General features: G+C 39.9%; 1 protein-coding gene and 1 pseudogene across 8 annotated transcripts in view; both read right to left on the bottom strand.

Annotated features, from left to right (window-relative positions):
• UNC13B (unc-13 homolog B) overlaps positions 1–25,185 on the bottom strand; it is a 252,575-nt gene that overhangs the window by 227,035 nt on the left and 355 nt on the right. For 4 of the 8 annotated variants that reach the window (XM_053908073.1, XM_053908071.1, XM_053908072.1 and 1 more), the window contains one exon: positions 23,751–23,865. In XM_053908073.1, coding sequence (XP_053764048.1) covers positions 23,751–23,775 — 25 coding nt within the window. In that variant the 5' untranslated portion in view covers positions 23,776–23,865. Of the gene's footprint in view, positions 1–23,750; positions 23,866–25,185 lie in introns of those variants that run through there. The other 4 variants (XM_053908080.1, XM_053908077.1, XM_053908076.1 and 1 more) reach the window with 1 other exon arrangement.
• Positions 16,880–18,659, bottom strand: LOC109270184 (Golgi-associated plant pathogenesis-related protein 1-like; annotated as a pseudogene).

Here is a 25,185-nt window from a genome sequence, read left to right as displayed (position 1 = left end):
CTCTCTAGCTTCATTCACATTTCAAATGGCAAGATTTCATTCTTTTTTTGTGGCCAATATTCCATATTATATATCTCCACATCTCTTTATCCATTCATTGATCAATGGACACTTGGGCTGTTTCCATAGTTTGGCTATTACAGATAGCACTGATATAAACATTGGGTGCATGTATCAATATGGAAGATAATTTTAAAATAGTACAAAGAAGGTCACCTGGGTGGCTCAGTCATTAAGCATCTGACTTTGGCTCAGATCATGATCTCACGGTTGACAAGCAAGAGAGCCCCGCCTCAGGTAAAACACGGGAGCCCCGCCTCAGGTAAAACACGGGAGGGATATTTTCATATTTTCTTTCCTTCCTTTCTTTCTTCACCTTCCTTCCTTCCTTTCTCTCTCTCCTTTCTCCCTCCCCTCGCCCCCCCCCCTTGGATTCTCTCTCCCACTGCTCCTCACTCACTTGTACCTCTCTCAAAAAATAAATGGTACAAAAAAGATTTAAAAAAAAAAAAAGACAAGTACATGAAATCACAGGTCAAACTTAAAAGCTGAGGTCTTTGGTCTTACTGGTAGGCATAAAATATTACCTATTGGTAAAGACCTGCCTCTCATAGAAGATGCTGATCTGAGATGATGAGGCATATGATTTGCTAATGGGTCCGGCTGAGTGTCATTATACCAAGAAAACAGCAATGAGCAAATCACACACAAAGTCCAAGAGGAAAGCTGATAGGAGATCTCCAAATATAACAAAACCACATACAAGGATGTTCCTGGTAGCATTGTTATAGTAGCAAAATGAAAAAAAAAAATTACATCCATCAATATGAAATTGGTTGAATTATATATGCTTGTAAAATGGAATACTCAGGGTGTCTGGGTGACTCATTCAGTTAAGCGTCCAACTCTTGATTTTGGCTCAGGTCATGAGCACCCTTGCCATGTGCTCGCTCTCTTCTAAAATAAAATAAACTTTAAAAAAATGGAATACTCTGTAGCTATTAAAAAGAATGATTTAGGGGCGCCTGGGTGGCTCAGTTGGTTAAGCATCTGACAGGTCATGATCTCACGCCTTGTGGGTTTGAACCCCATGTCAGGCTCTGTGCTGACAGCTCGGAGCCTGGAGCATGCTTCGGATTCTGTCTCCTCTCTCTGCCCCTCCCCTGCTCATGCTCTGTCTCTCTCAAAAAGAAATAAACATTAAAAAAAATTTTAAAGAAGAATGATTTAGATTCATAGAAGGTGATAGGAAAATTAAGTTTTTTAAAGAGGGGAGTATCGTATAATTCAGTTGTAGATTGTATATATTCATATGTAATGAAAATTTCTAGGATATTCAAGAAACAGTAAAGAGTAGTTACCTATAAGAGAACAAGGACTAGCAGAGTGGAGAACTTTTTACTTTCACTTCACATCCTAAACTGTTTCAATTTATCATGCATATATACCACCATTACAATAAAAAAAATGAAAGCAATGAAAAAAAAAGTTAATGGAATAATGGTAGTGGTAGGAATATGATGATTTTTGTTTTCCTTTTTATACTTTCTTGCATTTTCCCAATTTTCTTTTTTTTAACGTTTTATTGGGTTTTCTTTTAATGTTTATTTTTGAGAGAGAGCACAAGCAGGGAAGGTGGAGAAAGAGAGAGAATCCGAAGTAGCCTCCACACTGTCATGGCAAAGGTCAACACAGGGTTTGAACCCAGGAACTGTGAGATCTTGACCTGAACCAAACTCACTCAACTGACTGAGCCACCCACTCGACTTTCCCAATTTTCTATAATTAACAATGTATTGGGGCACCTGGCTGATTCAGCTGATTCAGTCAGAAGAGCATATGATTCCTGATCTCAGGGTACTGAGTTCAAGCCCCACACTGGGCATATAGATTACTTAAAAATAACTTAAAAAAAAAAAAAAAAAAAAAAAGCATTAGCACATATTGCTTTTTATATCCCCAAAACTATTTTTTTGTTTTTGATTTAACAAGTGTAACTTCTGGCTCAAATGAGGGAGGGGGATTCATAGCTCAATTATAAATACTGTGGCAATTACAAAGAAATATGGAAAGACTTCATTCTCAAAATGAGTATCATTTGTTTGGAAAACCTATCATGAACACCTAGATGCCAAAAGTTAAAGAAAATCCTTGATTTAGCTTACTGGAGTTGCTCATGTGGTACTAACCCCTAAGGAAGCAAAGAGATAGCAGTATTATGAGGAAGTTGTGCCAAATTTTTAAGGAAGAACTAAGTGAATTCTATGAAAGGATGTTTTCTTAAAATTTATCAAGTCCTGGGCCGCCTGGGTGGCTCAGTTGGTTAAGCGTCCGACTTCAGCTCAGGTCACGATCTCACAGTCTGTGAGTTCGAGCCCCGTGTCGGGCTCTGTGCTGACAGCTCAGAGCCTGGAGCCTGCTTTAGATTCTGTGTCTCCCTCTCTCTCTGCCCTTTCCCCACTCATGCTCTGTCTCTCTCTGTCTCAAAAATAAATAAAAACATTAAAAAAATTTTAAAAAAAAGTTATCAAGTCTAACCTCCCACCCAATGTTGACATCTCTTTTAGAACACCCTTACCACTCAATTTCTACTTAAAATATCCTAAGTCAAAAAAAAAAAAAAAATCCTAAGTAGTCCATTGCCTTCAAGAACAACTCTAATTGTTGGGGCACCTGGGTGGCTCAGTTGGTTGAGTGTTCGACTTCAGCTCAGGTCATGATCTCGCAGTCTGTGAGTTCGAGCCCCACGTCGGGCTCTGTGCTGACAGCTCAGAGCCCGGAGCCTGCTTCAGATTCTGTGTCTCCCTCTCTCCTTGCCCCTCCCCTGCTCATGCTCTGTCTCTCTCTGTCTCAAAAATAAATAAAAACATTTTAAAAAATTAAAAAAAAAAAAAGAACAACTCTAATTGTTAACATTCTTCCTTACATTACACTAAAATCTAGCTTCTTATAATTTTCAATCACTGGCCCAGCTGTCCCAGTTCTGTTCTCTGGAATTAAGTTTTTTAAACAATTTTTATTATCTTCATCTCCCTCTGTAATTGTCTCAAAACTAAATCTCTCAATTCCTCAAATTGTTTCTACACCCTTCATCATTCTAATCACTTTCCTATAAAGAAATTCTAGTTTCTCAATGTGCCTCTTAGAATCAAATACTCCAAATGAACACAAAATTCCAGATCTGATCTGACCACTCTCATTACCTTCTTTGTCTGGGTCACCATAAACAGTATAAGACTAGTTGCCAGGCAGTATACAATTCATTGTCAAATTAGTGGTACTGTTCATACCACAAATGATTTATGTTTAAAGGAGTTCAGAGGTTAAAGAGTGTAAAGGAGAAAAAGACCACAGTGGACAGGAACTTAGGAAGTTTTCAACAACAACAAAAAGGTAGACTCTAAGTTGAGAAAGGAATAATACATTTTTGATAAGCAGAAAATTCAAAAAGAATATTTTTGGGGGTACAAATGCAGAACAGGAATGAGCAAAGTTAGTGCTAGAGCTAAGTATCTGCATAAGAATAAGCAAGAATACAGGGCCAAAAAGGAGAGCCCTTAACCTGTAGGCAATAAGGAATGATTAATGAGTTAGATCAAGAAACTGACTTCTTTAGATGTCTGGGGATAATTAAATACCAGTTTGCCAATTTCTACATCAGTTTTTACAACTGTTTGAACTTTGACTACAGGGAAAAAATCTCTAATTCAATTCTACTCCAAGATGAACTGAAATTGAGTTATACAATATCATTACACAGGCTTATCTCATAATATGAACAACATTCCTATCTGCCAAAATATAATACAAGGAATATCATTTTAGAAAGATTTATTTTGATCCATTTCTGTAAGTTTCCCCAGAACGAATACTTTACCATTTAATATGAATACTTCTCTACAAGGTAGCTACTTGTTTCAGTAATTAATAATCTTCAAGATCTTCATTCAAAAAACAATGACCTGCTGGCCTCCAATCCCTCAGGTTCAAAAGAAGAGAGACTCCACTAATATAACATGAAAAAGGAAAGAAGAGGTTAGCTAAATAGCAGAATTTCTAGACAATGAAAGTTGACCCATATTAGAACAAATGAAAATAGCAGCAGCTCCTTCTCTGAAGTTATTTAAATTCAATTAAATAGGAATTTCTGGTTTAATAGTGTTCCTGCCTAACGTGTCTTTCATAAAGACTAGCATTGTAATAAGGTATGGCAGTAGGGATTTTAACTGTCCAAGGGACATTGCAAAACCCAACCTCTCCCAAATCCTGCTACTCAACAGCAGGGATCTAAAGGAATAAATAGATTCCCAGCTGCTGAGAGAAAACGTCTTACTAAAAGCAAAGCAAAATTCTCATTAATGAAAAATCAACCATGAAGAAAAAAAATTGTCTCGTAATCCCTGGAAATAGCCAAATCCATTTTGGGTTAATGCAGATTTAACAAAAACAGAGGAAGAGAACAGAGCAAAACAGTTCCCTTTGCCAGTAGCTGAGGGAAACATCTATCAAGGAAATCACAAATAACAATGCTTCTAATCCACTGAGCCAAAAGAAATATGAACTCTATCTAGTGAACAGTACCAGGAAAATGCCCTTGTAGATAAATTCTCCCTCTCACCATCAAGCCACCTTATCCTATCTTGTTCAACACCATTATGATAGGCCATAACTTGAATTTTCCAAGATCAAATTCAATGGGTAATCCAAACCCTGTTTTTTCTGATGAGATAATCTCTAAAATCACAGTCCTCACATGCATGTATTTATTCAAAGCCAGCGTTGAGCTTCTGTATCAGGCACCAGGAATACAAAAACCAGTAACAAACAGTCTCTACCCTCACGGAGCTTAATCCATGCACCTTGCCTCATCTTAAACCCCAAAGCTCTTGCCTTAAAATACCTTCTTAGAGGGGCCAACTGTTCTCAGTGAAAAAGCAATAAAGGCCCTTTAGTTACTGTAATAAAAGCTAATGAATATACACATAAATCATACGTCTTATGTTCGCTCCAAAAAGGAGAGAAGACAACACAACTTTCCAAGTCGAATATGAGAATAAACTTAGCCTATACAAAGAAGCCGGGAACGAGACAAGCAACAGAGGGGTGCAAGCGAAGAAATACACTAGAAGAAGGGATGTGACCGCTGTACCACATTGCGTTCAAACAACGATAAAAAGAACCTGCTACTAAGCCGCCTTTAGTTTCACGGTGCAGGGAAAAGGAAAAAAAGAATGGGAGACTGCCTACTCTTGAACCAACTATTCGCGGTCACCTAGCTAGTCCACTCTCACTAGACAAGAGCGCCAGTCACTGTTTAATAGGATCTGGGCCTGCCAGCCAACAACTCTGTCACATGGCCACTGGAATGGAGAGGTTAACAGTCCCTCACGTGAGAGTGAGGAAAAATAAGAAAGAGTGGAAAGAACTCTTTAAATGTTTATAAATGAGTTAACATAATCTACCCCCGAGGCACGGACGAGAAGTGAAGTTTGGAAAAGGTGGTACAGCAATGCCCACTGGAAGCTTGCGGGGACCCTTCGGCGGCCCGCGTCTTCCTCCCACCCTGCCACAGTCCACACACTCACCGCGCACACAGAGCAGCGACATGGCCGAGGCGCTGGCAAACCGCCGCCGCACCCGGCAGCTCCCTCTTTCCTCTCAGCAGGTGCCGCGGCTGTTCCCGTAATCGGCCCCACAGGTCTGACCTCTCCACATGGTCCCCGTGACAGGCAGCGTCCCGCCGCTCCCTTGAACCCGCTTCAATTCTCAACGTCTGACCGGACTCCCGATAGCTGTGAATACGGGCAAGCAGGCAGGAGACTGGGCGCGGCACCGCGGCGCCATCGCTAGGAGGCAGGAGCTACCGGGACTCTCTCCCACCCCGCCTTCGCCCCACCAGGAATCCGGAGAGCTCCTAGAAGGAGCCAACCCGTGGCGCTCCGCCTCTCAGCCAATCAACTCACGCCTAGTCCGCCGACCCCTCCTCCCATAAGCCCATAAGAGGTGGGGTTTCCTTCCTCTTTCCCTACGTGCAAGAAGACAGCTCCTCCCTCTAATAAGGCTTGGAACTGAGAGGGCGGGGCTTCCCCACACCTGTGTCAGGAGATAACTGATGCCCTCTGCTCCTCCCACGTGGACAGAGCTCCCACCCAAGATTCTTTTGATTGAAGAATGTTCATCGGACTTCTTTAAAGAGTCTATCCATTGGAGCCCACCGAGCACCTACTTAGGGTAATTTAACAAGATCGTATCACGGGCAAGTTTTAATTACCAACTACAGAAAAAAAAAAAGGAAAATAACTGAGTGAGCATAAAGTAAAATGTTTGGAGACTTCAGTTCTGTTTGTTTTATTTATTTTTGAGGGGGGGGGGGGGGACAGAGGAGCCAAAGCGGGCTCTGCACTGACAGCAGCAAGCCAGATTTGGGGCTCCAACTCACCAACCATGAGATCATGACCTGAGCCAAAACCAAGAATGGGAAGCTTAACCAAGCCACCCAGGCACCCCTTGGAGACTTCAGTTCTTATCTAGATCTTGTTTCCTTTTAAGTTTATTTATTTTGAGAGAGAATGCACAAGCAGGGCAGGGGCAGAGAGAGGAGAGAGAGAATCCCAAGCAGGCTCCTCACCATCAGCACAGAGCCCCACAAGGGACTGGAACTCACGAACTGTGAGATCATAGCCTGAGCCGAAATCAAGAGTTAGACGTTTAACCACCTGAGGCACCCAGGCCCCCCTAGACCTTTTTTTCCTGCATGCTATTGTATCTCCAATGTCTATAATAGTACTTGGGACGTAGAAATCAGTCCGTAATATTTACTGAATGAAGGATAGAGGGAAGATAGGCATTTTAAGCTACGACTTCTGGTAAGATGACATATGCACATATGAGGAAGTGAAAAAGACCAGAGCAGAAAACATGAAGACCCGTAGTATAATGCACAGATCCAACACCCCCTCCATGCCACAGTTCTGATTCAATTGGTTTGGGCTAAGTCTCAAACTATTTTTAAAAGCTCCCCAGGTGGGGGCGCCTGGGTGGCTCAGTCAGTTGAGCGGCCGACTTCGGCTCAGGTCACGATCTCACGGTCTGTGAGTTCGAGCCCCGCGTCGGGCTCTGTGCTGACAGCTCGGAGCCTGGAGCCTGTTTCTGATTCTGTGTCTCCCTCTCTCTGACCCTCCCCCGTTCATGCTCTGTCTGTCTCTCTCTGTCTCAAAAATAAATAAATGTTAAAAAAAATTTTTTTTAATAAATAAAATTTTTTTAAAAAGCTCCCCAGGTGATTCTAATGTGATGCCAGGGCTGAGCACCATTAGAGGACATGCTTTCCAAGGTTTCAGTAGCCCAGCTTGGGTGTCAGCATTTGCAAGCTCTTGGTCCCATAGGATTCTGCCTGCTAGACCCAGGGAGTGTCCGTCAATCTAACATGGTCTTTGCCCTCCAAAAACAAACCTATCAGATGATTTTTCTCACTGGAAAAGTTGCTATGAGAAAGTGACCCTCCAAATGCTATGAAAAGTTGCTATGAGAAAGTGACCCTCCAAATGCTATAGCAAGAGCCTAAAAAAGACGACTTGATCTTCCTAGTGCTCACCCAAATTTGGAATAATAATCCTGAGGAAGATTTTGACCAGGACACTCAGCCAGCCCACTCAACACAGATGCTGACCATAAAAATAATGGGCATTCTCTGGGCTGCTGGAGGTTGAACTACCTAGCTATTTAGCCCAGCTGTTCTTTATAAAATTGTGAAGCGCATGAACTTTGAAGCCAGTCAGATCCACCTGGTGTATTATCTATTGTCATGTAATAAACTACTCCAAAATGTAATGGCTTAAACATTTATTATCTTATAGTTTCTGGGTCAAGAATCTGAGTAGGGCTAGATTGGATCCTCTGGTTCAGGTTTTTTTACAGACTGCTATCAAAGCGCCAGCTTGATTGCAACAGGATCCACTATCAAGCTCATTCATGTGACTGTTAGCAGGACTCAATTTCTCTTCAGCTATTGAACTGAAAGCCTCAGTTCCTTATTGGCTATTGGCTTGTCTCAGTTCCTTGTCTGAGACAAGATGGCTGCTTCATCGAAGCATTCAAACTGAGAAAGCAATAGAGTCTGCTAGCAAGATGGAAGTTACAGTCTTTTTAACATAATCACAGAAGTGACTTCCCCTAGTTTTTGCTGTATTCTATTCATCAGAAGCAAGTCACATTTTAGGGAAGAAGATTACACAAGGAAATGAATATCACCAGGAGCTGCCTCATTGGGGCAGCCATCTTTGGGGAACCATCTCAGAAATCTGCATACCATACCTAGATTTGAGTCCTAGCTCTGATACTTGTGACCTTGGGCAAGCTACATGGCCTCAATTTCCCAAAGAATAATGATAGTAACTACTTTATAAGATAGTTTCGAGGCTTAAATGAGGAACTGCATTTAAATTACCTGATGCATGTCCAATACATGTTTGTTATTACTTAGGCTGTGGATACAAAGGGAGGAATGTGGCTGGGAGGTAAAGAGAAGGTAAGCAGAGCAAGGGTCACTGTCTAAAGGTTGTGATGAAAGCTCTGAGGCATCCCAGTTTCCCAGTTTAAAGTTCAGAGGAAAAAGGCAATGAGGTCTTCTTGCCCTCTAGACACTTGACCAGGACCATTTATACTCATCAGCAAGGTAAGTGTATCTTCAGAAGCAACTCAAACAGGGATAGAAAGCCAGTCCTCCATGCCTCAGTCTTCATTAGTGTTTCCAAGTACAGTACTTGAAAGTTCTCCAGCATTTGGAGTTTACATTTGTGTTTAGCTGGCAGGTAGCTGAGAGCTAAGACTCTAAAATCCAGTAAATGAGAGGGAAGGTGAGAGGGATCAAGGAAAGTAGGTAGTGAAGAGAACCTAAGAATCTCAAGAGGGTAAGACCAAAACACCCAGGTTTGGCATTGTTGCTGCCTCTTTGGGAGGCCTCAGGCAGGAGAGAAAAGGGGACTGGGTAAGAACCCTGATGCAGGGGTTCCCTCTACCAACTTTATGACTATCTTTAAGCTATTCAACAAGGTCATTAAAAGTTTACTCTTTCTACAAGTTCCTTATCCCTTGGGAAATGTCTCCCAATGCCTCCATAGAGAAATTTAATATAAATAACTAAATTAACAAATATTTATTAAGTGTTTCTTAGCTCAGTCTTAATGAAAGGAAAAAGTAAACAAAGCACTATCCTTTGTTTACTATTCCTAACAAAGTTACTATCCTTAAATAGTTTATAAGGTGATAGGAAAGGTCTGTGAAAGAATAAGGAACTAAACTAGGGCAGTAAATATGGAACTGAGGGGGAAGAAAAGGGACAATCCCTTTAACACTTCTCAGTGTTACGGAACTAATGTGATAGAATTTGGCACACAATGACTATGAATACAGTAAAGAATATCCTTTCTTTAGTAGCAAACCATTGGATGAGAAGGCAGGGGGAGAGAGGGAGAGAGTTTTAAAGTCAGGTTGACTGGAAACATGATGCTACAGTTTTTACTGATAGATAGGAAATCAAGGATGCATAGGTTCTGGGGAAAGATGTTTCCTTTTGAACACATACATTAAGTTTGAGATTGTGTGGTATATTCTTGCAAATAAATGCATTAGATGATGTGGAACTGAACCCTAAGCAATTAGTCCAAGCTAGAGACAGAGATTTCAATCAATAAAAATGTAACTACTTTCATCTCCATTTTTTATAAAGAAAATGAAGCAAAACTGGAATGCAGCCTAGCTGCATCTTTCACCAGAGCTCAAGCCGTTAGCCATAATGCTATATTGCCCCTCAAATAGTAGAGGAATTCAGCAGAAGCTGTGGAAGGAATCAAGATAAGCTTCACAAGAGAAGTAGCATGTGGAGGAGATGGATCTCAAAGCATGGATAAACCTGAACATGCAAATGTGGAAGAAAGGGTATTTCATATACAGAAAGTAAGTTGCATGAAAAAATCAGGAAATGGACACATTGAATCTGTACTGGCATTTAGGAGTAAGCTGCAAAGAATCTGAGAGTTGGAGCCCTATGGTTGTCAGGAGACTATATAGAATGAGAAAGGAACAAAGGTCATTTATAGAGAACGCCTACTTTTAAGGAGTAGGAAAAAGAGACAGAAAAGGACTGGTCAGAGAGGGAAAACAGGAAAATAAACAAATCACCTGTATAGTGTTCCAGTATAGATCTTATCTCATTGAAGAGTAATTGCATACCTATCCTTTCTTTAGACACAGAGCTCCTCAACAGCAAAGGATGTATTTTCTGTGTCTTTATCCCTAACACATAACACATAGCACACCTGGTAAAGGTGTCCAAAAAAGATTTCTTGACTAATCGAATACATAAATGAATTCATGAATGAGAATGTTTTAAGGTTTGGTTGTTGTCAAAGATGAAAAAAAAAACCTGGACATTAGTCAAGTGATTAGGACAGATTCAATCAGTAATATACTATTGCAATAGGGAAAATAGTCTAACACAAACTGAACTCATCTTCAATTTGTATAGAGGTAACTGGACGTTTTAAAGGGAGAATGGAAAAATAAAATAAAATAAAGGCAGAATGGAGGGGCGCCTGGGTAGCTCAGTGGGTTGAGCATCCGACTTTGGCTCAGGTCATGATTTCACAGTTCATGACTTTGAGCACCACATCAGGCTTGCTGCTGTCAGCATGGAGCCTGCTTTGGATCCTCTGTCCCCTTCTCTCTCTGCTCCTCCCTTGCTTGTGTTCTCTCTCCCAAAAATAAATAAAATATTTTAAAAAATAAATAAAGGGAACATGAAAGAATAGGGTGAAAGTTCATGAGAGGGAGCTCAGAAGAGTCAGAGAAGTTATAAATTCCAAAGCAGCAAACCTAGAGTAGAAATGTTATTCCCATGCTTAAAATTCATGACTTAGCCTGGCATATTTGGGGGTGGGGGTTGTTTTTTAAAGATTTTATTTTTAAGTAATCTCTACACCCAACGTGGGGCTCAAACTCACAACACTGAGATCAAGAGTCACATGCTCTTCTGACTGAGTCAGCCAGGCGCCCCTAGCCTGGCATATTCATACTGTCAAATGAATAAAATTCCACTGTGGGACTATATTCCATGAAAATAATTCAAATGAATGGGAGATAATGTGTGCAAGGATTTGTACAGGATTATCTAAGTAGTGAAATCTGAAAATCAGAATGCCAAACAATTCAATGAACTCTAATAAATCAGTTTATTCATCACTATCAAGTAATTACTTAATATTTATGAATAGCACTGTAATCTTATACAAATGGATAAACATCAGGAGAGGAGGCCATACCAGAGATATAGGTGTTAATGCATTCAAGAAAAATTTATTGAGCATCCACCAAGTACTACACATAGTGCTACAGGTACAAAGAGGAACAAGACATTCCTTCAAAGAATGCAGTCTGGGGATAAACAGACTATGAATAGTACTATGATCATAGTTAAGAGGAAGAAGTGGGTTGTTTGCACATGTAACCTGGAGGTTTCAGAATTGTTTAAATGCTTAATAAGTTGGGGTGTGAGGAACTTAGCAAACATATAACCTTCATGAGGGAAAGGATGTGTGTTTCTCTCTATTAGAAAAAATTATCCAAGACTTGCAAACAAGGAAAAGAAATTACTGGGTGTACAGTTTTAGTACTTGCAATTTTAGTACTGGGCACTATCTAGAGCAGAGACCAGCAAACTTCATCTATAAAGGACCATACAGTAAATATTTAGAGTTCAGGCCAAAAAAAACAAAAAACAAAAAAAACAAAATTGAAGCTATTGTATAGGTACTTGTATAAGGAGAGAAAATAAAGTTCTACAAGTTTTTCATTGGTAACATTCAAAATAAACCAACAATAATTGAACACAAGTTTTTGGTACTATAGGTCTACCAATGAGAACGATAAAATTATTTGGGGGAGTATATATTTTGTTTACTTGGGGTTCAAAGTATCAGAATCAATTGCAAATGTTCAACTATTAATGGTGATCTGTAATGAGATTTTATGTATCTTGTCTGTTTTTTCACACAGATAACTACTGTCAAATACTGATATCAGTCAATGAGCATGTGATTCAATTGAGCATATTCAGTGCCTGGAAAGCATTTTTAAATTCTATTAGATTCTCTTCTTGATAGTTGCTCAATTTTTTAATGAAATTTTTTAAAACTTTTTAAATTTTATTTATTTTGAGAGACAGAGAGATAGAGAGCCCAAGGCAGAGAGAAGGAGAGACAGAATCCCAAGCAGGCTCCGTGCCATCAGTGCAGAGCCGATGTGGGGCTCAAAATCACAAACTGTGAGATCATGACCTGAGCAAGATCAAGAGTCAGACAGACACTTAACCGACTGTGCAACCCAGACACCCCAATGAAGGTTTTTTTGTTTTTTGTTTTTTGTTTTTTTTAAGTAATCTCTATGCCCAGCTCAAACTCACAATCCCGAGATCAAGAGTCACATGTTCTACTGACTGAGCCAGCCCGGGCACCCCTGTTCCATTTTTTCCAGAAAATCATAATAAAACTGCACCAATGCTAAGCCATCAAATACCTGTGTAGTGGGACAAATCAAGATATTCAGCTTCTATTTCTGACAAAACAAAAAAACAAAAAACCCTACAGAAATGATATGATTAATTTTATGAGAGCAAATGAAGTCAACTGTTAAACTACTAGTTTTATAACACATGATAAATTTACATATTTCCCACAAAGTACTTTCTGCAATGAAAAACCATATACTTTAAACGCATTACATTTTCACAAACCTTGTAAATTTGTTGAACTAAGCCTTTTTTCTGCTCCACATATATTTTTGCCACTATCAGTCGCAACACAGTTTAGCAGATTCCCTTTCAGGTTGTGCTAAATTAGTGTTTTCTCAACTTCTTTGAAAACATTTCTACCTGTAATTGTTTCATGCAGACTATTCATAGAGGCTAATTCTTCAGTCACTTCAAATTCAGCATTGACTTGTCAAATAAACAACAACTGAATGGTATTGGTAACTGTGGACTCATCAAGAGCTAAGGAAAACTACTTGAAATCATTTGCTTTGGTTTTTTGTTTTGTTTTTTATTTTTTAAGTAATCTCTACACCCGAGGTGGAGCTGGAACCACAACTCCAAGACCAAGGGGCACCTACTGCACCAACTGAGCCAGCCAGGCACCCCTCATTTGCTTTGTTTTTAAATCGGCTATTGTGTTGTTCTTGTCCGGGGAAATAAAACAAACCTGCTAGCAAAAAGCCCCCTCCTTGCCAATATAGAGGAGTAAAAGAACATACTTGATTACTGAATAAGAACTAACAGATTACATATATATAATGTAGCCTGAAAACAATTTCAAAGTTAGGACAAAATCTTACATAATATATACAGCAAAACACTAGAAAGAACAAAGCACAAGAAAGCCCTAATGAGACAAAGGGCTGCACCTCTTAATAGTCTTCTGTACCTCTCCAAAGAAATCCTTGTTTGCAGAGGTCATTTGGTCCACAACCTTGGAGATGGCTCTACACTGTAAAAACTGGTGACTAGGCTTAATCCCTAGAGAGATTTATCTTTATACTAAAGTTGAGAATAATGATTCAGATTTACCACATCTCTAAGAAAACACTCCAACAGGAGAGAATAAATGATCTCTTTGCCCTTTATAAATAAAGAAAATCATTTTAATTTACCCTTAAACTTCCAGTGTCTTCAATTCAAGCAAGTGTTCTCACCAAAAGGCAAACAGTCCTATGCACATTTTTAAAATATTTATAAATTTATTATTTTTTTAAAAAATTTTTTAATGTTTATTTTTGAGAGAAAGAGACAGTGTGAGCGGGAGAGAGGCAGAGAGAGAGGGAGACACAGAATTGGAAGCAGGCTCCAGGCTCTGAGCTGTCAGCACAGAGCCCAATATGGGGCTTGAACTCACCATCAGTGAGGTTGTGACCTGAGCCTAAGTCAAAGCCTAACTGACTGAGCCACCCAGGCTCCCCTATTATTATTATTATTATTTTTAAAGAGACAGGACGCAAGTGGGGGAAAGGGCAGGAGGGAGAGAAAGAGAGAGATTGAGAGAGAGAATCTTAAGCAAGCTCCAACTCAGAGGTCCATTCCATGACCCTGGGGTTATGACCTGAGCTGAAATCAAGAGTCAGGAGCTCAAATGACTGAGCCACCCAAGTGTCCCAAATCTATTTTCTTTGGACATATTTCTTCAGCTGTTACAAAGATTTCTTTGCAGCTGGGAGTCCCAGGGAACACTAAGGGCATTCTTTAACTGCCTGATCCATTCAGTGTCCTAAATTGGTGTTGCCTGTGGTTTGGAGGCAAAAGACCTCTAAAAGAGTATGCTTGTAGCCTGGTCCTGCAGGCTCTAATTCCAAATCAGGGAAGAGGATAGCAAGGCAAATGTCAGGTATTCTCATGCCTCTTATAATCTCTCCTGAGGCAAAATTGAGGTCTCTTTAATGACGTACACTTAGAATTCTCCCACTTCATTTGAGACACTATTATTTAACTGAAAGATACAAAGCAAATCAGCATTATCTCGAAACGCAGGACTTTTAACAATTAATTTGTAAATATTAAATGTTCTTTTCCATTATTGCAATATGCAACCTATCTTCTGGGAAATGAGGCATGCATATCTTAAAGTAACTTGTTTTGTTTTATTTTATTTTTTAAAAAATGGTTATTTATTTTTGAGAAAGAGAGAGACAGAGATAGAGCATGAGTGGGTGAGGGGCAGAGAGAGAGAGAGGGAGACACAGAATCAAAAGCAGGCTCCAGGCTCTGAACTGTCAGCACAGGGTCCAACGCGGGCTTGAACTCATGAACCATGAGATCCTGACCTGAGCTGAAGTCAGACGCTCAAACCACTGAGCCAGCCAGGCTCAGATGTAAAAGATCTATATGCTGAAAACTATGTGTATATATATATATATATATATATATATATATATATATATAGAGAGAGAGAGAGAGAGAGAGAGAGAGAGAGAGAGAGAGGGACTATATAGAGGGAGAAACTATACAAACTATAGAAAACTTATGAAGGAAATTGAAGAAGACACAAAGAAATGGAAAAACATTCCATGCTCATGGATTGGAAGAATAAATATTGTTAAAATGTCAATACTACCCAAAACAATCTACATATGCAATGCAATCCCAATCAAAATTGACAGGCATTCTTCTCAAAGCTAGAACAAACAATCCTGAAATTTGTATGGAACCACAAAAGACCCCGAATAGCCAAAGTAGTATTGAAGAAGAAAACCAAAGCGGGAGGCATCACAATCCCAGACTTTAGCCTCTACTACAAAGCTGTAATCATCAAGACAGTATGGTATTGGCACAAAAACAGACACATAGACCAATGGAATAAAATAGAGAACCCAGAATTGGACCCACAAATGTATGGCCACCTAATCTTTGACAAAGCAGGAAAGAATATCCAATGGAAAAAAGTCTCTTTAGCAAATGGTGCTGGGAGAACTGGACAGCAATATGCAGAAGAATGAACCTGGACCACTTTCTTACACCATACACAAAAATAAACTCAAAATGGATGAAAGACCTAAATGTGAGACAGGAAACCATCAAAATTCTAGAGGAGAAACCAGGCAACAACCTCTTTGACCTCAGCCGCAGCAATTTCTTGCTCGACACATCTCCAAAGGCAAGGGAATTAAAAGCAAAAATGAACAATTGGGACCTCATGAAGATAAAAAGCTTCTGCACTGCCAAGGAAACAATCAACAAAAGTAAAAGGCAACTGATGGAATGGGAAAAGATATTCGCAAATGACATATCAGATAAAGGGTTGGTATCCAAAATCTATAAAAAACTTACCAAACTCAACACCTGAAAAACAATCCAGTGAAGAAATGGGCAGAAGACATGAATAGACACTTTTCCAAAGGAACATCCAGATGGCCAACAGACACATGAAAACATTATTCATCACCAGGGAAATACAAATCAAAACCACACTGAGATACTACCTCACACTGGTCAGAGTGGCTAAAATTAACAACTCAAGAAACAACAGATGCTGGTCAGAATGTGGGGAAATGGGAACCCTCTTGCACTGTTGGTGGGAATGCAAACTGGTATAGCCACTCTGGAAAACAGTGTGGAGGTTTCTTAAAAAATTAAAAATAGAACTACCCTACGACCCAGCAATAGCACTACTGGGAATATATCCAAAGGATATAGGGGTGGTGATTCATAGGGGCACATGTACCCCACTGTTTATAGCAGCGCTTTCAACAATAGCCAAATTATGTAAGGGGCCTAAATGTCCATCAACTGATGAATGGATAAAGAAGACGTGGTTTATATATACAATGGAATACTACTTGGCAATGAGAAAGAATGAAATCATGCCATTTGCAGCAACATGGATGGAACTGGAAGGTATTATGCTAAGTGACATAAGTCAGTCAAAGAAAGACAGATGTCATATGTTTTCACTCATATGTGGAACTTGAGAAACTTAACAGAAGACCATGGGGGAAGAGAACGGGAAAAAAATAGTTACAGAGAGGGAGGGAGGCAAACCATAAGAAACTCTTAAATACAGAAAATAAACTGGGGGTGGAAATGGGTGATGGGCATTGAGGAGGGCGAGGAGGGCACTTGTTGGGATGAGCACTGGGTGTTGTATGTAAGCAATGAATCATGGGAATCTACCCTCAAAACCAAGAGTACACTGTACACACTGTATGTTAACCAATTTGACAATAAATTATATTAAAAAAATAAATGAACACACACTAGTAAAAAAAAATAAAATAAAATAATTGAATGGAAAGTCTAAAAAAATGTTTATGTATTTTTGAGAGAGAGAGAGAGAGCATGAGTGGGGAAGGGGTATAGAGAGAGGGAGACACAGACCCAAAGCAGGCTCCAGGCTCTGAGATGTCAGCACAGAGCCCGACGCAGGACTTGAACTCGTGAAGCACAAGATCATAACCTGAGCTGAAGTTGGACGCTCAACTCACTGAGCCACCCAGGAACCCCTAAAGTAATTTGTTTTGGAGCAAATAATGCTCCAAAGACCTGTCAATATATTGTCCTTACAAAAAAGGGTACTCCCTTTTAGTTAAAGGTGGCTGCTGTATGCTTGGCTAAAGCTTCAATTTTCAATTTTACATTAATAGAGGCAGCTCTGAACTTCACTTCTAAGCATCACAAACATTTAGAAAACAAAAAGTCCAAAGATAGATATTATAAGAAATGCACAAAAGAAATTTCCTTTAAAAATAACAAAAACGGGGTGCCTGAGTGGCTTAGTAGGTTGGGCATCTGACTTCACTCAAGTCATGATCTCGCAGTTTGTGAGTTTGAGCCCCACATCTGGCTCTGTGCTGACAGTGCAGAGCCTGGAGCCTGCTTCAGATTCTGTGTCTCCTCCTCTCTCTGTCCCTCCCATGCTCATGCTCTGTCTCTCTCTGTCTCTCAATAATAAATAAACGTTAAAAAACATTTTTTTTAAATAACAAAAATTTTTAAATTTATTTTTCCCCAAATGTCCAAATAATTATGGTCTAGGTAACCATCAGAGTAAAAGCTTTATATGCTCCTTCCTTTGATAAGAATAAGTTCATACAGAACTGTATATCCAAGTGTATGTGCAAGAGACACTCACATGCATCACACACACACCAAGCACATACACCCACAGGGACAGACACACCACTGAGTTTTTATTTTTCTAGGCACTTCATATCCACATGAAGTCTGTCACCTTCCCATCACATTTAATGAATTCCTTCTTTGGAGGTAGGAAGCCTAGTTGAAGACATTCCCTGCCAGGAAGTATCAGGCCACCAGGAAGGAAGACCCACCACTTGCAGGTGGCTTCCCCACTCCCATCTTCTCTGTATTCTTCCATACCATGGCTATGAAGGGTCTAGTCCTGGAGGTGAAGTCAGGCTGCTGAAAGTTGGTAGTTCTTGATTTCACTGTACCATCTATCAGCCATCTCTTTTCCTGTCTGATCACAGGAGGCATATACCTCTGAACTGGCCACAACGGGACTCTGAGCTGCACTTGAGCATCCTTGGGCTGACCAGGGCCTCTGAATAATGCTGAGCCTCCCAATCAAGCTTCTTGCAGAGCTTCAGTTGAGGGGGACACCATGCTGCTGCTGGTACTTGTTGTGGGCCTTTAGGACCTCATTATTAAACAGCTTGGAAGCTGACTTGCCCATGGCCCACTGCTGCTGTACTGAGCTCTCTCACCTGCCCCTGGGTCGCTGGAGATCAATTCCTGTCTTTATGAATCTGAACAGATGGGCAAATCCAGGTACCTAGAGGGAGTCAGCCCTACTGACAAAAAGAGAACAGTTCTGATTCTAAGAGCCAAAACACACAAAGGTCTAGGAAAAGGAGTAGAAGTTTGGGAGGTGATGGGTTAGTGAGGGATGTGGTACAGAGAAGGAACTCAAAACTAACAGAAACCAGGGGCACCTGGGTGGCTCAGTTGTTAAGCATCCAACTCTTGATTTCAGCTTAGGTCATGATCTCACGGTTTGTGGGCTTGAGCCCCACATCAGGCTTTGCGCTGACAGAGTGGTGCCTGCTTGGGATTCTCTCTCTCCCTCTGTTTGCCTCTCCCCCACTCTCACGCACTTTCTCTCTCTCTCTCTCAAAATAAACAGACTTAAAAAAAAAAAAAAAGAACAAACATAACCCTGTCCAGTGGTCAAGACACCATGAAAAGCTCTATGGCACAGAGCAAGGCCTGCCCCCACCCCCAACACATACACACACACGATTTTGGGCCCCCTTCCTCCTTAATCTACTGTTGGTTAGGCTCATTTTCCTCCTCATACTAGTTCACATAGATATGAAATAAAGCCCTAAGTCCCTGCGTACAGCCCTTTTTTCCTTCACAAACTCTAACCTTGCCCACAGATACTTGCTATCTATGTATGTCAACAGATTCCAAAGCTGTATCTTTAGTTCAGATTGTCGTCATCAACTTCAGACCCATATGTTCAATAATTTGCTAGATTTCTCTACCTGAGTATTACACTGGTACCTCAAATTCAGCACGTAAAAAGTTAAAACTATTGAGATGCCTTAAAATATATATTCTAATTGTGGACCCAGAAATTTCTCTGGGCAAAGTAAAATCTTCCTCAATGTTTTGTTTTAAAAGATCATTGTGCTTAGAGTCACCAAATTATTATTTTTCCTTTGGGCCTAAAGTGAAAAAATTCCCATAAAGTCCCACAACCTCTTTATTAAATAAAGGAATGTTAACATTAATCTGTAACAGCAAAAAACTAGAAGCAACCTAAATGTTTTATCTCTAGCTTTCACACAATCCTAAAGAAAATCCTAGAAGGTAGGTTTGTGTGTGTGAGAGAGTGTATAAAAATTGATAAACTGATCTTAAAATGTATACAGAGGGGGGTCTGGCTGGCTCCGTCAGTAGAACCTATGACTCTTGATCTCAGGGTCATGAGTTTGACCCCACATTTTTTACTTAAAAAAATGTTCAGGGTCGACTGGGTGGCTCAGTCAGTTAAGCATCCAACTTTTGGTTTTGGCTCAACTTATGATCTCACAGTTCATGAGATTGTGCCCCATATCCAGCTCAGCACTGACAGCACAGAACCTACTTGGGATTCTCTCTTCCTCTGCCCCTCCCTCATTCATGCTTGCACATGGTCTCTCTCTCTCAAAAAAAAATTTTTAATCATTAAAAAATAAAATTTTATATGGAAATGTAATGGCCAAAAATAGTTAATATAATCTTATAATCTTAAAGTTGGAAGACATGGACTACCAGATATCAAAACTTATTACAAAATTATAGCAATGAGGAACACTTGTGATGAACATTTATCTTATAAAAAAGGAGACACTGCAGAGCAGCAAAGCAGTGAGATAAAGGATTGTTTTGTTAACAATTTCCATAACTTGGAAATGCTGCAAAGAAAAGGCGGCAACGCTAGCCAAAGATGAACTATCAAAGCAATATACTTGTGCTTAACTCATTATCTATTATTGATTAAAGGATAAAACTCTGTGAAGTCACATGTTAACTTATAGATTTTGGTCTGGTAATGATGCAAAGGATTTAGTAGAAAAGGTTATGAGGGCGCCTGGCTGGTTCAGTTGGAAGAGCATGTGACTCTTGATCTCAGGGTCATGAGTTCAAGCCCCATGTTGAATGTAGAGATGACTAAAATAAATACATAAATAAATAAACTTAGAAAAAAAAGAAAAGGTTATGGTGTTATTATCCTGTAGACACAATCAACTTAACAATGTTATTCTTTCTTACTTTTTTTTTTAAGTAGGCTCTGTATCCAGTGTGGGGCTTGAACTCACCATCCTAAGATCAAGAGTCACATGCTCCACCAACTGAGCCAGACAGGCACCCCATTTAACAATGTCACTATAACATTCTCTTCCTAATGTGGGTGGACCTCATCCAATCAGCTGAAGGCCTGAATAGAACAATAGGACTGAATAAGAGAAAATTTCTCGGGATGCCTGGCTGGCTCAGTCCATACAGCATGAGACTTTGTTTTTTTGGTGGTGAGGGGAACAAATGCCCTTTATTGCTCTAACCAGCATAACTTGGCAGTAGGCTTGAGCAGAGCTCTCCTATCTGTCCTGGCTCCCATTTTCTCTCTCCTGGGAGTTTGTGATTCACCCCCAGGGTAGAAGAGTGTCCTGGGCAGGGGTCTCAGGCAGAAGTAGGATAAAAAATACAGAGATGGGATCTGAAAGGGGACCAGGGTGAAGCAGAAAACATTGTGTTACCAGATCATCCAAATAAAAAAAGTCCATCAGGGCAGAAGTGAGGATGTTTCCCCACACGGGTCCCTCTGCCCTTGCCAGAAAAGGGAGGGGGAAGGAAGCTTCTGCTAGAGGCTTCCTGCTGTGCCCTTCATGCCATCAGCATCTTCCAGATGTTGTCCTCAGCTTCTTTAACACTCCACTCCATGTAGGATTTTTTTCTGTTTCAATTCTTTAATTTGTTTCTTCTGCTATTCTCTGTTTCTCTAACAGTTGATTGTTAATTACCTCCTTGGAACGAAGAATAAACATTCTTCCTACACTTTCAAACATGTTAGTCTCATCTACCAAAGTCATAATCTCTGCACCTGTAAGATGTCAGCATGCAACTCTTGATCTCAGGGTTGTGAGCTTGAGCCCTGTAGCAGTTGTAGAGATTACTTAAAAATAAAAGCTTCAAAAAAGTGAGAGAAAATTTCTCCCTGATCAGTTCTTTGAACTGTGACATTGGTCCTTTTTCCTGATTTTAGACTCAAACTGAAACAATAGCTCTTCCTGGGTGTTGAGCCTGCTGCTGGCTTTCATACTGGAATTTCATTGTCAGCTTTTTGGTTCTCACGCCTTTGAACTGGGACTGGAACTACACCATCACCTCTTCTGGGTCTCCAGTTTGCTGGCTAAAGATCTTGGGACTTATTAGCCTCCATAATCCTGTGAGCCAGTTCCTTATAGTAAAATCTCTCTATCTCTATCCCTGTGTGTGTGTGTGTGTGTGTGTGTGTGTGTGTGTATCTCACCCCTCACCAGAGCTCTAATATAATACCTAATTTCCTTAAATGCTCATTAAACATGCTTTACCATACTGCTTATTCTGTCATTAATGAGTTAAATAAATCTTTGGCATGTTTTTCATTCTATATTCTTATAAGAATCTTGCTTTTAACTTTTTGGAATTTGTACTCTGACAATGTTTTCAACAAAAAGTGCTGGATAACCATATAGGAAAAAAATGAATATTGACTCTTACCTCACACCATACACAAAATCTATTGCAGATGACTTATAAAAAATAAAATAATAGAGTTTCTAGACAATGACATAAGAGAATATATTCATTACCTTGGGATAGGCAAATACTTCTTAAACAGGCATCAAATACATTATACACAAACAGTAAAATAAATTGGACTATATTAAAGTGAAGAACTTTACTTCATTGAAAAATACCACTAAGAAAACAAAAAAGTAAGCTACAGATAATTCTTTCTAACAAAAGAATCCTATCCAAAATATATAAAGAGCTCATACAAATAGAAAAAATACAGAGAACCATATAAAAAAAACAGGCCAAGGACCTGACCAGGCAAGTCAGAAAAGATAACCAATAGACATATGAAAAGGTGTCCTACTTTACTGGATATCAGGGAAATGCTAACTATGGCCACAGTGAGATACCACTACATATACTAGAATAACTGAAACTGGAAAGACTGACAATGTCAAGAGTTGTCAAGGAAATGAAGAAACTAGACTTTTCATATATTGTTGGAGGAATGTGAACTGTTATAATCTCTTTAGGAAAAATATTGGCAATATCTACTGAAGCTAAACACATACCTGCCCTATTACTCAGCAGTTATACTCCTAGGTATATATCCAATAGAAATACATGTATATTAGTCAATAAATTTATTTTTTTAATGAAGAGGAAAAATTAATACCAATTTGGAATAGTGGCAAACTCTGAGGAGAGAAGATGAAGAGCAAGGGGGAGAATGGAATGAGATTAGGAAGGAGTATATAAAAGCCCAACCTATCTGAAATATTAATTTCCTTAAGAGAATTTGAAGCAAATGTGGTGGAATATTGGAATTTGATAGAGCTGTGTGAGAAGAATGTGGATGTTTGATATAGTATTCTTTATAACTTTCTGTATGCCTAAAATTTCATAAAGACAGTTTTATTTTTTACTTCTTTTCTTTGATTTTAATTTTTTAAAGTTTATTTATTTAGCTTGAGAGAAAGAGAAAGTGTGAGTGGGGGAGGGGTCGAGGGAAGAAAGGGACAGAGAGAATCCCAAGCAGGGCTCAATCCCATGAACCCTGTGATCATGACCTGAGCTGAAGTCAGAAGCTTAACCAACTGCCCCTTAATTTTTTTTTTTTTTTTAAATGTAAGCTCTATAGCCAACATGGGACTCCAACTCATAACCCTGAGATCAAGAGTCACATGCTCTGCCAACTGAGCCAGCCAGGCACTCCTCATAAAGAAATTTTTTTTAATCTTATAGAATTCTCCCAGAATGTTTAGGAGTCATTGATTTAATAAAACTTGTGGGGCACCTGGGTGGCTCAGTGGGTTGAGCCTCTGACTTCAGCTCAAGTCATGATCTCCCAGTTTGACTTTGAGCCCCACACCAGCCGGGCTGATTACTGTCAGCACAGAGCCTGCTTCGGATCTTCTGTCCCCCCTCTCTGCCCCTCCCCCATTTGCCCTCTCCCAAAAAGTAAATAAAATATATTTTTTTTAATAAAATGAAATAGGGGCTCCTGGGTGTTAAGTGTCTGACTTTGGTTCAAGTCATGATCTCGCAGTTCAGGAGTTTGAGCCCCATGTCGGGCTCTGTGCTGACAGATCAGAGCCTGGAGCCTGCTTCAGATTGTGTGTGTCTCTCTCTGCCCCTCCCTTACTCGCACTCTATCTTTCTCTCAAAATAAATAAATATCTCTCTCTCAAAATAAATACATAAACATTAAAAAATAATAAAAATAAAATAAAATAATGAAATAAAATAAAAACTTGTATTATGAATATACAGTATAATGCCAATATTGTGTATGTAAACATACCACATACACACGTATAGATTGATATGATGTAATGAAACTATCTCAGGAGTCTTCCTCCCGAAAACCTAGAATCATAAAAACATCAGACAAATCCCAACTGAAAGACATTCTATAAAATACCTGAGGGTAAAACTATCAAGGTCATCAAAAACAAGGAAGTCTGAGAAAATGTCACAGCCAAGAGAAGCTTGAGGAGACAAGAGAACTAATGCAATGTGCCATGCTGGATGAGATCCTAAAACAGAAAAAAAGCATAAGGTAAAAACTAAGGAAATCTGAATAAGGTATGGACTTTAGTTAATGATAATGTATCAATATCAGTTATTAATTGTAACAGAGGAACCATGCTAATTTAAATGTTAATAAATTTAACATTTATTATATGGAAACTGTATATGGAGTGGGGTATATGGAAATTGTATTATCTTCATAAGTTTTCTGTAAATCTAAAATTGCTCTAAAATAAAATTTATTTTTTTAAGTCAAGTAATTTAGCCAAATTCATACACCTAGTAAATACCCAATACCCAAAATTCAGAGGCCAACACAAATGACTACAAACCCTATGCTTTTTCCACCACCCAAATCCACTTCCAACTTACTACCAACTTCCACTACCCAAACCCTTCCAACTTACTCTCTCTAGGTATTTGTATAACGACCTTAACAAGTTCCTTGAGAATAGAGAAAAAAGCTTTTTTTTTCTTTTTCTTTGCGTACATTGGTGTTCAGTAAGTCAGCTTAAATTCACTACTCACGGAAAAAAAGTCACAAAAACCTAAAGACTCTGTGATTTTCAGAGAATCTTATCAAGTTCAACCCACAATCTATACAGCCAGCTCCTCAGAGAGGCCGGATAGGCCCTGGACGGAGGGCCCTTCAGTTCTGCAAGGGTCCTGTGCTGCCATCTACAGGTAGCTGGAAAGAGTTGACACACACCCTCTCCCCTCCCCCCCAACCCCCGCCCCACTGCTGTATCTCAGCAATTAGTAAATCAGAGAGAAGTCTCAAGCGCTAATTAAATTACAGAACATATTTAACTATCAGATAGCTCACTTGACACTTGTATAAAGTAGAGACCCTACTTCTCTCCGGCGATTGAAGGTTCTTCTAACTCCGTATTAACATTTAGTCTCCTAAAATTCACAGAATTCCTTGCTGACCCACCTCCACAGATACAGATCTGGCTGGCTATTACTGCACACCTCCTAGAACTCAGATTCTTCCGCACAGCGTAGGCTGCAGACACTTGCTCAATCCCACAGACTTGAGATCCCACCAACCAGATTCTCTCATCTTCACCGACCCCTGGGACTCCTTGCACTATCTTGCAAACCCCCAGACCTCCCCCATTAGGGCAAATGTGCGCGCAAACCCAGACGTCACCACAAAAAGGCTCAAGTTCCGCGGGCAGCTCACACCAGCGCGAAAGCTTGGGGAGAGCCCCAGTATCAGGCTCAGTGCCCTCAGGCTAGCGCTTTGATGCCAGCTCCGACTCCCCAACCCCCCCCCCCCCCCGCCCGATCCGGTCAGTCTAGGCCGGCACCCAGGCCAA

Source organism: Panthera pardus, unplaced genomic scaffold (genome assembly GCF_024362965.1).
Source record: "Panthera pardus isolate Hobbes unplaced genomic scaffold, ASM2436296v1 HiC_scaffold_20, whole genome shotgun sequence".
Lineage (NCBI taxonomy): Eukaryota > Metazoa > Chordata > Mammalia > Carnivora > Felidae > Panthera > Panthera pardus.
Note: the sequence above shows the minus strand (reverse complement) of the source record. Positions and strands in the feature narration are given on the sequence as shown.